General features: G+C 51.6%; 1 protein-coding gene across 1 annotated transcript; it reads left to right on the top strand.

Moving 5' to 3' along the window:
- Positions 1–6,386: 6,386 nt before the first annotated feature.
- On the top strand, positions 6,387–12,046 carry LOC139802285 (pancreatic secretory granule membrane major glycoprotein GP2-like). The gene is made up of 8 exons (XM_071757310.1): positions 6,387–6,581; positions 6,853–7,002; positions 7,732–7,937; positions 8,523–8,683; positions 9,732–9,977; positions 10,599–10,758; positions 11,177–11,321; positions 11,924–12,046. Exons 1-8 carry the CDS (start codon positions 6,446–6,448, stop codon positions 12,022–12,024), a joined length of 1,305 nt encoding a protein of 434 aa, XP_071613411.1. The 5' UTR covers positions 6,387–6,445; the 3' UTR covers positions 12,025–12,046.
- The last annotated feature ends 183 nt before the right edge of the window (positions 12,047–12,229 follow it).

The following is a 12,229-nucleotide window of genomic DNA, read 5'->3' as shown; positions in this document are numbered from 1 at the left end:
GTTGAGTTTGGGATGTGTGCTCCTGTCTCTCTGAGAGCAAGGAAGATGTCTGATCAGGGGAAGCCTGGCTCGAAGGACACTGCACAGCTCAGTGTCAGACCGTGGTGAGTCCCCATTTCCCGTGCCTATGGAAATGCTGTGTCCCCCAGCCTGCCTGGGGTGCTGCCAGCTGGGAAGCAGCTCTGAAAATCCTCTGGGCACCTTAAGATGGCATCCAGGCTGTCCGGCCGCTCAGGGGCCTTGAGGGGCCCTTCTGCAAGACTAAGCACCCTCCCAAGACAGTTTGTGTTGTTTATTTACCCCCGGGGAGACCGACCGGGGGTGTTTGTTTCTCCTCCGTGCGGTCAGGCCGACCATGGGAGACGCAGACAGCGAGGAGAAGGCACAGACCTTGCCCTGTGGGAGGCTGAAGCGGTGACACTGGGGGTGTCCGGGGTCCTAGCGCTGCTCCCCGCGGCTCCCGGGGCTCTGCTCCGCTGCCCCCCCAGCGCCGTCCCGTCCCGCCAGGCCTCACCGCTGCCTGCTCACCATGGCAACGGCCTCAGAGGAGTCCCGGGGCCGGGCCGGGGCTGCCGCTCTACCACACCCTTCCTGCTCCGGGAGGCCCTGCTGCCCTCCAGGGCCCACATCGGGAACTCTTCGCCCCCCAGGGCGCCTCCCCTGCTTCTCCCTCAGAGTCTCCCCCAGGGTCCCCCCTGCCCTACCCTCGGCTCTCCCCCCCCCCCCCCCCCCGGCCTCCTGACGCCCCAGGCAGCCCCAGGCCACCCCCCAGCCCCGGAATTGTCCCTGTGCCTCCGGGGGCATCCTCAGCGACCTTCCCACACCCACCCCGGGCTACCCCGGCCCGTCCACCCCTGGCCTGAGCCTTTTCCTGGCCGAGAGCTCCTGCCCGGTGCTGCCCCGGGGGGACAGAAAGAGCAAACGATGCCCGCCGGGACTGCTGTGCCCAGCCCGGTGCAGAAAACAAGGCTCAAGAGTTTAACTCTTAAAAAAACATGGAAAACAAACCCAAACAAAACAAAAACTAAACCAAACCCAAACCAACCAACCAAAAAACAAACAAAAAACACTCCCCCCCCCAAAAAAAAAAAAAAAAACAAACAAAAAAACCACCCAAAAAAATCCCAAAATTAAGACACACATCCCGATCCTTTTCCTTCGTCTTTCCAGAGCCTGCAGGCTGCACAGCCTTTGCATCTCTAAGCGAGTCTGTACAAGCTTCTGTCCCATCTAATTGCTTTGTAAATTCCATAATGGAAAGCAGAGATTCTCACCCAAACCTGACAGTAGTGCATGGCAGGAGGCCTTTTTTTTTTTTTTTTTTTTTTTAATTTGATTGGCAGTTCATTAGGCTGTAGGCAACAGCAGGTGCTAAGCACTCTTGTTTTCATAGTGGTTAGGTAAAAACCTGGAGGGCTGGATGTTCATCTTTGATGCTATGTCATGGTGACTGTAGCAATGCCACCTCTGGGGATGCATGGACGTCTCAGCAGCATCACTCTGAGTGATCACAGCTACCTGCATCTGGATACAGTTCCCCTTGGAGGTCAGTGCATGGCAGAACTGAGTCCTCATCCCTCCATCTCTGTGGGATATTTAGAAAGCAATGGACACATAGTGAACAATCCAGACACAATGGAACTGATTGATCTGTGAGCCAGAGGCCTGTGCAAGCAGCAGACCTCAAGGATGTTGCTAAGGTCAACTGTTGCTACAAGTTTGATGAAGCAAGCACAAAAAGCAGGACAAAGTTGGGTGTACATGACTGATAGCAGGACATGATACAGGCTATGGGCAGAGAGAACCCTTCATGTGATCAGAAGACCTCATCCAATCAAATTATTGCTTTAGGCATGTGGACAGCACATGCTAAACAATCATCAAATGGCTTGTGCATGAGCAGGAACCAGAAAGTATACGTAAACCGAGCTATTTAGACAATAAAGTGGCATTTACTTGATCATATTGGTTGTGTGTAGTGTCTGTGACTTCCATGTCGACAACTTGATGCCCTGAACAGGGACCCTCTTGCTGTTGCTTCCCAGGAGTGATGAAGGCAGCTGGAATGAGAGGGTATCTGGAATGAGAGGGTATCTGGAATGAGAGGGTATCTGGAATGAGAGGGTAGCTGGAAAGCCAACTGAAGCAGCTCGTTGCCCCGATGGCTGCCCCGACAGCGCTCGCTGGAGGAATCTCACCCTGATCAGGTGAGTGGTCAGGGAGGAGATGGGGTCTACACTCTCTAAAGAACAGGCATTAGTTAAGCTCCTCCAACACATCCTCTCCAAGAGAGGGATACATTATGAGGGTGGCAGTCTGAAGCAGCTGCTACAGTGGGCTAAAGAGAAAGCCCTGATCCCCACTGTCAGTACAGCTTTTGAGCTGGAAACATGGGAAGAAATTGGGAAGTCCCTATAAGAAGAAATTAGCAAAGGGTCTAAGGAGGCTGGAAAATTAGCCACGTTGTGGAGGCTGATTCGAGACACATTAAAAGAAATGAAAAGTGAGAGGGCAGCAGCAGCCTCAGCGTTCGCTGCCTTAATGCCTGATCTACCAGTGCCAACGAATGCCCAAAATATGGACTCGACCTCTAAACAGTTATTTGAGACACCTAAAGAACCCCCACCAGCACCTGAAGGGGCTGTACTGATTCAAGCTCAGCCAACTGTGCCATTTGATCCTGGGGTTCAGCTGAAAAGTAAAAATGGGACCAAGAAGCAAAACCAAAAGCGACCAAAAACACCACCAGAATCGTCGGACGACCCAGAGGGAGAGAAGCTGGAGAACACAGGCGAGGAATCTTGGAATGCAGGGCCCCCCCCTTCTGCCTGCCTGCCATGGCTCCCGGCTGCTCTGCCACTGCTGCCTTCCCCCCCACCTCTGCCACATGATTTATTTTCTCAATCACCGTTGCCACCAATTTATCCTCCGCTTCCCCTGTCAACACCGGCAGTGCCTGCTATAGAGCAACAACCCAAGGAAGAGCTGGGACTCGGAGATCAGCAACTGAGGGAACTGCTGAAAAAAGAACGAACTGGAGACCAAGGACGAGTATACCCCTGAAAAAACCCCTAGTTTTTGCTCCAGGGAACATCCCAAACAACCCAGGGGCACTAATCCATTTTTGCCTCCTGATCCATTCCCTATTCCTGCTCCTACTTCCTTTACCCCTTTAACACCCACTGCTCCACCTCTTCAAGATCCAACATGGGAAGGGAAGGGCGGTGGGGAGGGTGGGAGTGTGGATCCAGTAGCTAGATGGAAGGGGATTATTGGAAACGCTATACTAGAAAGAGAAATGATTCCCGACATGGGTCCGATCGCTTTTCCAGTGATTGTGGGACCAGGAGCAGGGGGGCAATGGATTGCATTAGATTGGAAAATGATAAAAGAAGCCAAAGCTGCCATTATGCAGTACGGTTTGGAATCGTCATCTACTCAATCTATTCTGCAACATCTTTTTACTGCTCAATTGTTGACGCCATATGACACAAAAATGCTCATTAATACTCTGTTAACTTCTTCTCAACAACTGCAATTTCATCATAAATGGTAAAAATCTGTGTGAAAATGCAGCTGCAATTCCCAGACAGAACACTGATGGATTATACGGGGTGCAAGCACAAATGTTACTTGGTGCTGGTCCTTTTGTACACACAGATTTTCAGGCATGGTTTCAAACTGAAGTGTTACAACTGTCACAAGAATTGGCATAGAAAGCTTTGCAAACTGTGCAGGATCCTGCACAAGTAGCCCCTTCTTTTACAAATATCAAACAGGGGCTATCAGAGCCATATTCAAAATGTGTGGATCACTTATATTCAGTGATAACTTCACATCCCAATTTGTCAGAAGAGATGAAAATGAAATTTTTTGATATGTTCGCATATGACAATGCTCCTGAAAAAACTAAACGTGCATTAGGACCACTCCCAAGAGGTGCTACAGCAGCTCAGTTGTTAGAAGCTTCTGAGCAAATGCAAGAAGCAGATAAAGCTGCACATCTCACCACTGCAGTAGGCACCATGGTACGTTCTATAGTACAAAATAAAGAACAAAAAGGGAAAATAAGAGACAAAAAATGTTTTAACTGTGGAAAAGCAGGCCATTTCAAAGCACAATGCAAAAACCCAACTGGGCAAAGTTGGGCACAGAATAGTAGCACTCAAAGGGCAAAACGGTGTGATTATAAGACCAGGAATGGATATTGTGATGGAGCTCTAGGGGCAGAAACGCAAGGCAGCAAGTGTGGCATATGGAATAATGATACAGCAAAACTGCTACCCCATGGATATTTTTTGCTTTGTGGTGATGGAGCATGGCAGAGTATTCCTAAACAAGTGGTAGGGGGACCATGTTATATTGGAAAATTGACCTTGTTTGCCCCTGATATGAGAGCACTAATAAGTGAACATCAACACTTTTGATCAAAACACTCAATACAACAATTGGGCCCAGACTGTAATGACAAACTTGAAATTTGGGGTACAGCAGAGAGGGTTCTTGCTGCTTCATTTGTCCCACACGTAGCAGCAGGAAAAGCTCTTGGCAATATACACAAACAAGCCTGTTGGACTGCAAAGCAAATGAACTTAACTTCTGATATTTTAACACAGATGCTAAAAGATGCTGATAATGTCAGACATGCAGTTTTACAAAGTTGTGCTGCCATTGACTTTTTATTGTTAGCTCAAAGTCATGGTTGTGAAGACTTTGATGGGATGTGTTGCATGAACTTGTCTGATCACTTGGAGTCGATTCACAAACAAATACAATTGATTAAAGATAACATGAAAAAATTAACTGTTGCATATACTGGGTTAGATGGTTAAACTGCTTAGGGCTAGGGGGATGGCTTAAAGATTTAATTAAACAAGGCTTATCAATTATATTAGTAATTACTGCTTTTGTATTATTAGTATGTTGTTTATGGCAATGTATCATTAGCATGTTATCTCACACAATGAGGCAAGTCTGGATTGCTCAAACACAAAAAGGGGGAATTGTGGACCAGTTTTTGGAAGAAAATGGACATGTGAGTGACTTATCAATAGCCAGAGTGAATGAAGGGCTTTGAGGCCCAGCTGCAAGGTTATTAAAAGATCAGCTATGGGCAAAAGATAAGGGAGTTGGCAGCAGAAAAGAAAATAACAGGATGGGAAAGCATCACATAGACAGCTCATGAACAGTTGTATTTAACCAGTTAGATGCCCTTCACCATCTAACTGGTTAAATACAACTGTTCATCTTAGATGTCAGAAATCATTAAAAAAAAAAACAGCCAAAGCAGATGTATGTTGTGTTTGTGAAACCCCATGTGTTGGGTATGTGCTGTTCCCTGTCCTTCACTGGTGCCACTGCCCTATCTCTTGTTATTGCTGCACCAAGAGCAGTACCATGGTCAGTCGGATGCACACAACCTCAGATTCCCAGGGATTTTGCAGTTACTCCCCCTGCTTGGGATCCCATCAGGGCTGTGAATTGTGTCAGTGTTCACAAGATAATTGGAAGGGCCTTTTCTGCTGAGTCCTTTCCTCTCCGGCTGCCGCTGGAGGATGCTAATCTGGCTCTTGTGCAATGAGGGCGGCAGCGTGTCTGCGTGGGGAGGGGGGCAGATGCTGATATAAGGCACACACAGAGGGGAGCACAAGAGCAACCCAGGGTGGCAGTGACTGAAGGACACGGGGCAGCCTGGCAATGGTAAGTGGGATGAGAACAGGGTGAGATCTTGGCTCTGGTGGGACTTCTCAGCACTGCTGCAGCGTGCAAAGAGCAGAGTGAGGAAGACTCCCTCCTGGCCTGGAGCTCCAGGGGTCATAGCTGCTTAGGGTGAGGTGTGGGGGTGTGCAATGTGCTACCAGAGCAGGGCTTTGCGTGTTGGCTTTTCCCACTGCAGCAGAGGGGTGGCAGAGCATCAGTCCAGATCATGTCCATCTCTCTGATAAGGTTACTCTGGTGTCCAGGGCTCATCCAGCACCGGACCATTCCTTTGTCTATAGAAATCCATTATCTGTACCAACGGGGCAGATGTTGGGTTTTTTTAATCCCATTGCCTCCTTGTTATGGGCATGGATTTTTGAAAAGCAAGGATCATTTTTCAAGTCCTAATTCTTCAACAGACCTGTAGTGGAAAGGGGGAAACTCCTTTCCTCTTCAAGAGCCTGGATAGATGCTTTAGCTGTGTGGTTTTTCTCCAAGTGTCTGTTCTTACTGAAATGTGGCTTTATCCTTGCAGGTCTGAGGCCTGTTTTTTCCCAGTTCTTTCTGCAATAGCTATCTAAATTCAGGACAGTGTTTAACCCTCATGTTAGCCTGCTGGGGGGAGAACATTGCTGTTGTGGCCCTTTGGGATAGGAAATGACTTTGTGTCATTGAACTTGGAGTTGTTGGAGGAAATGCATTACAGAAATGAACACACCTGTGCTTGAGGGTTGGCTCTTTCTGAATGATTGCAAATCTCTCCAGCAAGCGTGCTAAAAATGTGTGTCAACCCAGAGACTGCTTGTTTTTACAGGAAAGGATTATGAGGTGTTTGCTGGTGGTCTCTGTCCTCTGCCTGGCTGGCTGTGAAGGCAACAAGAGTGAGTTGTATATCCTGTTCCTGCTGGGTCAGACAGGTAGTTTGGAAAGGAGAGGTCAAACTCTCACCTGATCTGTGTCCATCTTCCTTATTCAGGGCATTGCTGGTGGCTGCTACAGGGCAGCAACAGAGCAGGGCTCAGGGGGGCTCCTTGTGAGCTGGGCAAGGCTTCACACCATGGTTTGAGAGAGCAAACCAGGTTTGCTCTCTCCTCTCTTGCAGGGGAGATATTTGTGCTGTGTTTCCATTCACTCAGTGTTCCTTTGCCACAGGTGATCTGGGACGAGGGGTTTCCCCCCATCTCAAGAGGAGCCCAGATGCCTGCCTGCCAAACCCATGCCAGCACCAGGGGCACTGCCAGGTGGAGGAAGATGGACCAGTTTGCAGCTGCAAGCCAGGCTTCACAGGGGTGTTCTGCCAAGGTAGGGCTGGGGGTGCTGGTGAGCCCTCCCAGGTGTGTTTGCAAGAGGTGGGTGCAGTGCACTGGCCTCACCACTGCTCTCCACCACAGGCTCCAGGAGCTCCTGGTTCAGGTCCACTGCCATCATGTCCTGACTACATGTTGATACAAGACCTAGTCACAGGCTGTTACCTTCCTCCCAAAAAGTCTTAATTTCTGTCAGAAGGAAACCATGGCTGTCAGAAGCCATGCAGTGGTGTAGTCATGCCAGGGCAGCAGGGCACAAGGAGCATGGCTGCCAGACAGTCTTGACACAACCACGTGGCACTCCAGCATGGATGCAGTGAAGGGTCCTTACAGACACTGGCCAAAAACTCTCTTCATCTGATAAAGAGGATCATTGTCCCTGCCTGGTGCCCTTGGCAGACAGCCGGAATTCTGTAGACAGCCCTCAAAAGCAGTCAGACCCCCCTCTGCCTTTGGTTTCTTCAGCTTAAGGACTGTTCAGAGTAGTGGCAGCCATGGACTTGTGCAGTTCTTGGGCAACCAGTACAAAATGAAAGAGCCACAGTAACGTCTGCACATTCCCAAAATTATGTCTTTTGCCCCTTTTGCTCTGAAGAGCCCCACCAGCAGCCTGCAAAAAGGGTGAGGGGCTGTTGAACTCAGTGGAACTGTGCCATTCAATAGCTGACCAAGGGCTCCTTCAGGCTTCTTCCTTATTGCTATTGCAGATGACTTTTTCCTGCAGATGTGATAATGAAGCTGGCCTGTGAGGAAGAGTACATGAAGATGATGGTGAGGAAGGAGGTGTTTGAACTTTTGAAAATCCCCCGGGAGCTTGTCCACTTGAAGAACCAGGCATGCAAAGTCTCAGAAAGGGAAGAAGAGGGCAAGTTGTTTTTTGCAGCCACTCTCACAGGTGAAAATCACACCACCTGTGGGTCAATAATTCAGGTGAGGATCCAGCAGAGCCTCTCTGCATAGTGCTGCATCTATGGGAGGAGCAGGCATGCTGAGTGGGGACAGCCCCAGAGGCTCTTTTTAATATCTGGGTGCTATAAAGTTCTCATTCCCCTTGGCTGGCTCCCCTGGAGGCTGTCAGAAAGCTCTTCTGCCTCCACCAAATCCCTGCTGGCAACACCTCTTGTCTTACTCAGCAGAGCATGGAAGTCTCCATGTGCTCTTTTCATAGCTGTGAAGGGCTCTCAGCTTTCTGGAAGCACCCTCAGAGCTCTGCAGGCCTGGCTACAGCCCCTTGACCCCCTTGATTCGGGCATCACGAAGGGTGCAGAGAACTGGTGCTCAGCTCTGCCTTGCACAGGGGCCCTCACAGGGGTCAGTGTCCCAGCTACTCCAGTGATGGTTGTCAGTGACCCCCAGACATGGGGCTTGAGCAAAAATCCCAGCAAAAAATTCCAGGAGGCCTGGAGCAGCTGTAGCTGAGTTGCACTGGAACTCAGTTGCAATCTGAACTGGAGATTCGAGTTCTGTGTATGGACTTAGACACGGTCTGGAGTTTCGGTTTCTGTGTCATTCCAGCAAAACAGCTCCCACATATCATACCACAATGTCATTGAGTCAAAGCCTGAAGCACGTGGGGGTGTCATCTCCCGGAGTTTCCAGCTGGAGGTTCATTTCTCCTGCCTCTACGCCTACGAGCAGGTGGTGAAGCTGCCCTTCGCTCTCACTGCTGTCGACAAGTGAGTGGTCTCTCTTCCCTTGCTGCTGATGTGTGATCTTGGAGCTTGAGGAAAAACAGGTTCAGTCAGTGAGATCCTCTGCAAAGGCCCTGGGGAGCCACTAGAGAGCGTGCGGGACATTGTCACACTTGGGCATCTCCCTTACCCTTCCCAACAGTTTTCCAGCCCAGGATTTGGACGTGGGACAGAGCCAAACCCGGGCACGCACAATCTGCCTTTCTCCTCTGCCCACTGGTGAAACCAGCTGGCCATAGAACAAAGGGTGAGAACCACAGGATGCCCGCACCGGGCCCCTGTGGAGATGCAGCCTTTGAGGTGTCTTTCTAGCAGCCCTCGGTGCCCAGCAGATGAGCGAGGGGAGCCCCGGGAGCTCCGGGCCTGCATCAGCCATGGTGCGGACCCGGAGCAGGAGGCAGCACCAGGACTGCCTCTCAACAGACCCCACTTGAGAGCAAAGGGACATCCAGAGTCATCAAATCATCCAATCCCAGACTAGTTTGGGTTGGAAGGGACCTTAAAGCTCATCCAGTCCCAACACCCTGCATGGGCAGGGACATCTCCCACCAGCCCAGGTTGCTCCAAGCCCCATGGACTTGAACACTGCCAGGGATGGGGCAGCCACAGCTTCCATGGGCAGCCTGGGCCAGGGGCTCAGCACCCTCACAGCAAAGAATTTCTTCCTCAGATCTCATCTCATCTCCCCTTTTTCAGCTCAAAACCCTTCCCCCCTTGCACTATCACTCCATGCCTTTGTAAAATGTCCCTCCCCAGTTTTCCTGTAACCCCTTCAGATATTGGAAGGTGCTCTAAGGTCTCTCTGGAGCCTTCTCCAGGCTGAAAACCCCACCTCTTTCAGACTGTCTCCATAGCAGAGGCACTCTAGCCCTTTTATCATCTTCGTGGCCTTCTCTGGATTTGTTCCAACAGTTCCATGTCCTACTTATGTTGAGGGTCCCAGTACAGCTTTGTTAGTGGCCTGACTTGTTCTCTGTCTTTCCTGCCTCCTCATTCTACCCATGAGGTCTCCTCTCCTCCTCTCTCCTCTCAGGCTGGTGCAGTTTGTGGTTAGGGAAGGGCACTTCAATGTCAGCATGAGACTGTACAAGACCCCATCCTACCTCCAGCCCTATTACCTACCAACTGCTGCCATCCCCATCATGGACACCCTCTATGTCCTGCTGAACCTCGAAGGACAGAACCAGATCAAGTATTTCCTGCTGAGTGTTGAGGACTGCTGGGCCACACCGACTGCAGATCCCTACCAGGGTGTGAGGCACGGGCTCATTGAGAAGGGGTGAGTGGAACATCCCTGGTGTGTCTGATCTCCTCACACCATGGGCACAGTTGTGTCTCTTTGCTGGGTGCTAAGGACAGGTTGCTGTGAGGAAGGCGGAACCATCCCTGAGTAAGTGGAACAGCCCCACAGATGAGCCCCATAACTCCTCTGAACTGAGCCCCCTCTCCTGATCCAGCAGAGCTGCTGCCCCTCTAGCATCACTGCTGGCCTGCTGGGGAGGTGATGGGACAGGAGAGGAGGGAGGAGACCTTCCTGGTGTGTGCAGAGAGGTCTCTACTGAAAAGCTTGCCTCTGAGCTGGCTGCAGCCAAGCTAAAGCCAGGGCTGTAGATTTCTGGGGAGGCAGTGCCACAGCCAGGCTGTCTCCACCCCTCGAGAGCTGCTGTGGCTCCACAGAGCAAGGCACCAGTCAGCTCCTGTGCTGGTGGCAGCTCCTCCCTGAGGTGAGCACAAGGCAGGGTGCCAAGGAAAGGCATCCCCAGCAGCACTGAGACAGAAATAGTCCTCATCAGCAAAGCCTGGGGGTGCACCCCATCCCTGAGTGCTCTGGTGTCCCAGGTTGGGATGTCCCCTCCTCCCCATTGTTTGCCACATGCTGACCAGACATCGTGTGTTCCAGCTGTCCCCAGGATGAGACAGTGACATACCTGAATGCTATTGGAGAGAGCACTGCAGCCAAGTTCAGCTTCCAGATGTTTCAGTTTGTGGGTTACCCTGAAGTGTTCCTGCACTGCCGTGTCCGGCTCTGCCTTCCTGGCAGCCTGGAGCCCTGTGCCAAGGTGAGCTCTGTACCTTGGTGAGGTCTGCACCTTGTCCTGGTGGGGCAGGGGAACCTCCCTGCCTTTGGCCTGCTGATTGGAGAAAGGGGTCTGCTCTGCCTCAGCACAATAAACACCTCTCCACAGCAGGAGCTCATCCCATGCCCTGAACTAGAGGTATGAGGGCTCTGAACCCACCTGAGCACTTCCCTCTTCTCTCTCTCTGTTGGGTGCCTGCAGGAGGAGATGTTTATGCTGGGACTTACAAGAGGAGCAGGCTGAGGGCTGTCAGAAACCAACCCCTCTCATGCTCTAGGGTCTTGACTGCAGCCCCTGCTGTGCCCCTGCCAGAGGAGGCTACCAGGACATCCCCTTACCCTGGAGTGGGCTTCTCCCCTGCCCTTCTGTCCCATAACACTTCCCTTGGCTTTGTTGGCAGCAATGCCCCAGGCACCAGAGGAGCAAGCGAGCGCTGGCAGATGACTACAATAAGATTGTCTCCTATGGGCCCATCCACCTGCTGGCTGCTCCTTCCTTGGGAGCAGGCACCCAGCACTCCAGGACTGACCCACAGGACCTGGGAGGTACGTGTGTCCCTCGCATGCAACTGCCTGGGCAACCCCAGGTTATTAGGAAGGGCTGCTAAAACCAGTGTCCTGCTCAGAAGCGTGGGGTGTTTGGGGTGTCATGGCAATGCATGGTAGAACCCAGTGGCCAAACCAGTTCAGAGGGTTTAGCTCTGGGAAAGCAGCTCCATCCCAGGCACAGGTCAGGCTGAGTGGGACAGCCAGGGGGGAAGGGACCTGGGAGGCACCCCAGGCAAGGAGGGATGGACCCCTATATCAGAGTCCTGTGAGCTCTGAGGGCAACCCCAGGGTTCTAGGAAGGTCCAGGAGCAGGGCTGGGGGTGAGCCCACTTTCAGCAGAGCTCAGACCTGGCATAAATGACAAGCTAAATGTACTCCCTGGGCAGTGGGGCTGGGCAGAACCCCCTGGTGAGTCCAGTGGGGGTGTCAGAGTCCTGCGAGGGTCCTCAGGGCCTTGAGGCACCCCCAGCTCTGGCAGCTCTCCCCCTTCACAGGAGATGACCTTCCCAAATTTGCCCATGGCCAGGAGATGCTGTGTAAGGCCTCAGCATGGGCTTGGGGGAAAAGGTGTGTTACAAACTTTTCTTTTCCTTTGCCAGGACTTAACCCATGGTTCCTGGGGGTCCTCATCCTCCTGTGTGCACTGGGAGTGCTCACTGCAGCTGTTGTGGCCATCAGCACAAGGCAGAGGTTGGGGTAGAGAGCATCTGGTTCCAAATAAACCTGGTGGCAGCAGAGAGGCTCTTGCCTCTGTCTTTGTGGGTTTTTTTTTGGGGGGGGAAGGAAGTAATGGTTGGATTCAAACTGTGATTCCAGGACAAGTCACATCAGGAGTATTTCTGTTTCCTGTAGCATCCCTGTTCCTCCTGGCCCACAATGTCCAGACTCCAAATGTGCACCCAGGA

The sequence above is a fragment of the Heliangelus exortis genome, chromosome 13, assembly GCF_036169615.1.
Source record: "Heliangelus exortis chromosome 13, bHelExo1.hap1, whole genome shotgun sequence".
NCBI lineage: Eukaryota > Metazoa > Chordata > Aves > Apodiformes > Trochilidae > Heliangelus > Heliangelus exortis.
This window is presented reverse-complemented; position numbering and strand designations above follow the sequence as displayed.

Excerpts from the sequence above, each read along its gene's own strand:
- LOC139802285 (XM_071757310.1), top strand. The coding sequence starts at position 6,446 with ATGATTGCAAATCTCTCCAGCAAGCGTGCTAAAAATGTGTGTCAACCC. Across the intron at positions 7,938-8,522 it reads CCTGTGGGTCAATAATTCAG|CAAAACAGCTCCCACATATC; the intron begins GTGAGGATCCAG and ends GTGTCATTCCAG. Across the intron at positions 8,684-9,731 it reads GCTCTCACTGCTGTCGACAA|GCTGGTGCAGTTTGTGGTTA; the intron begins GTGAGTGGTCTC and ends CTCTCCTCTCAG.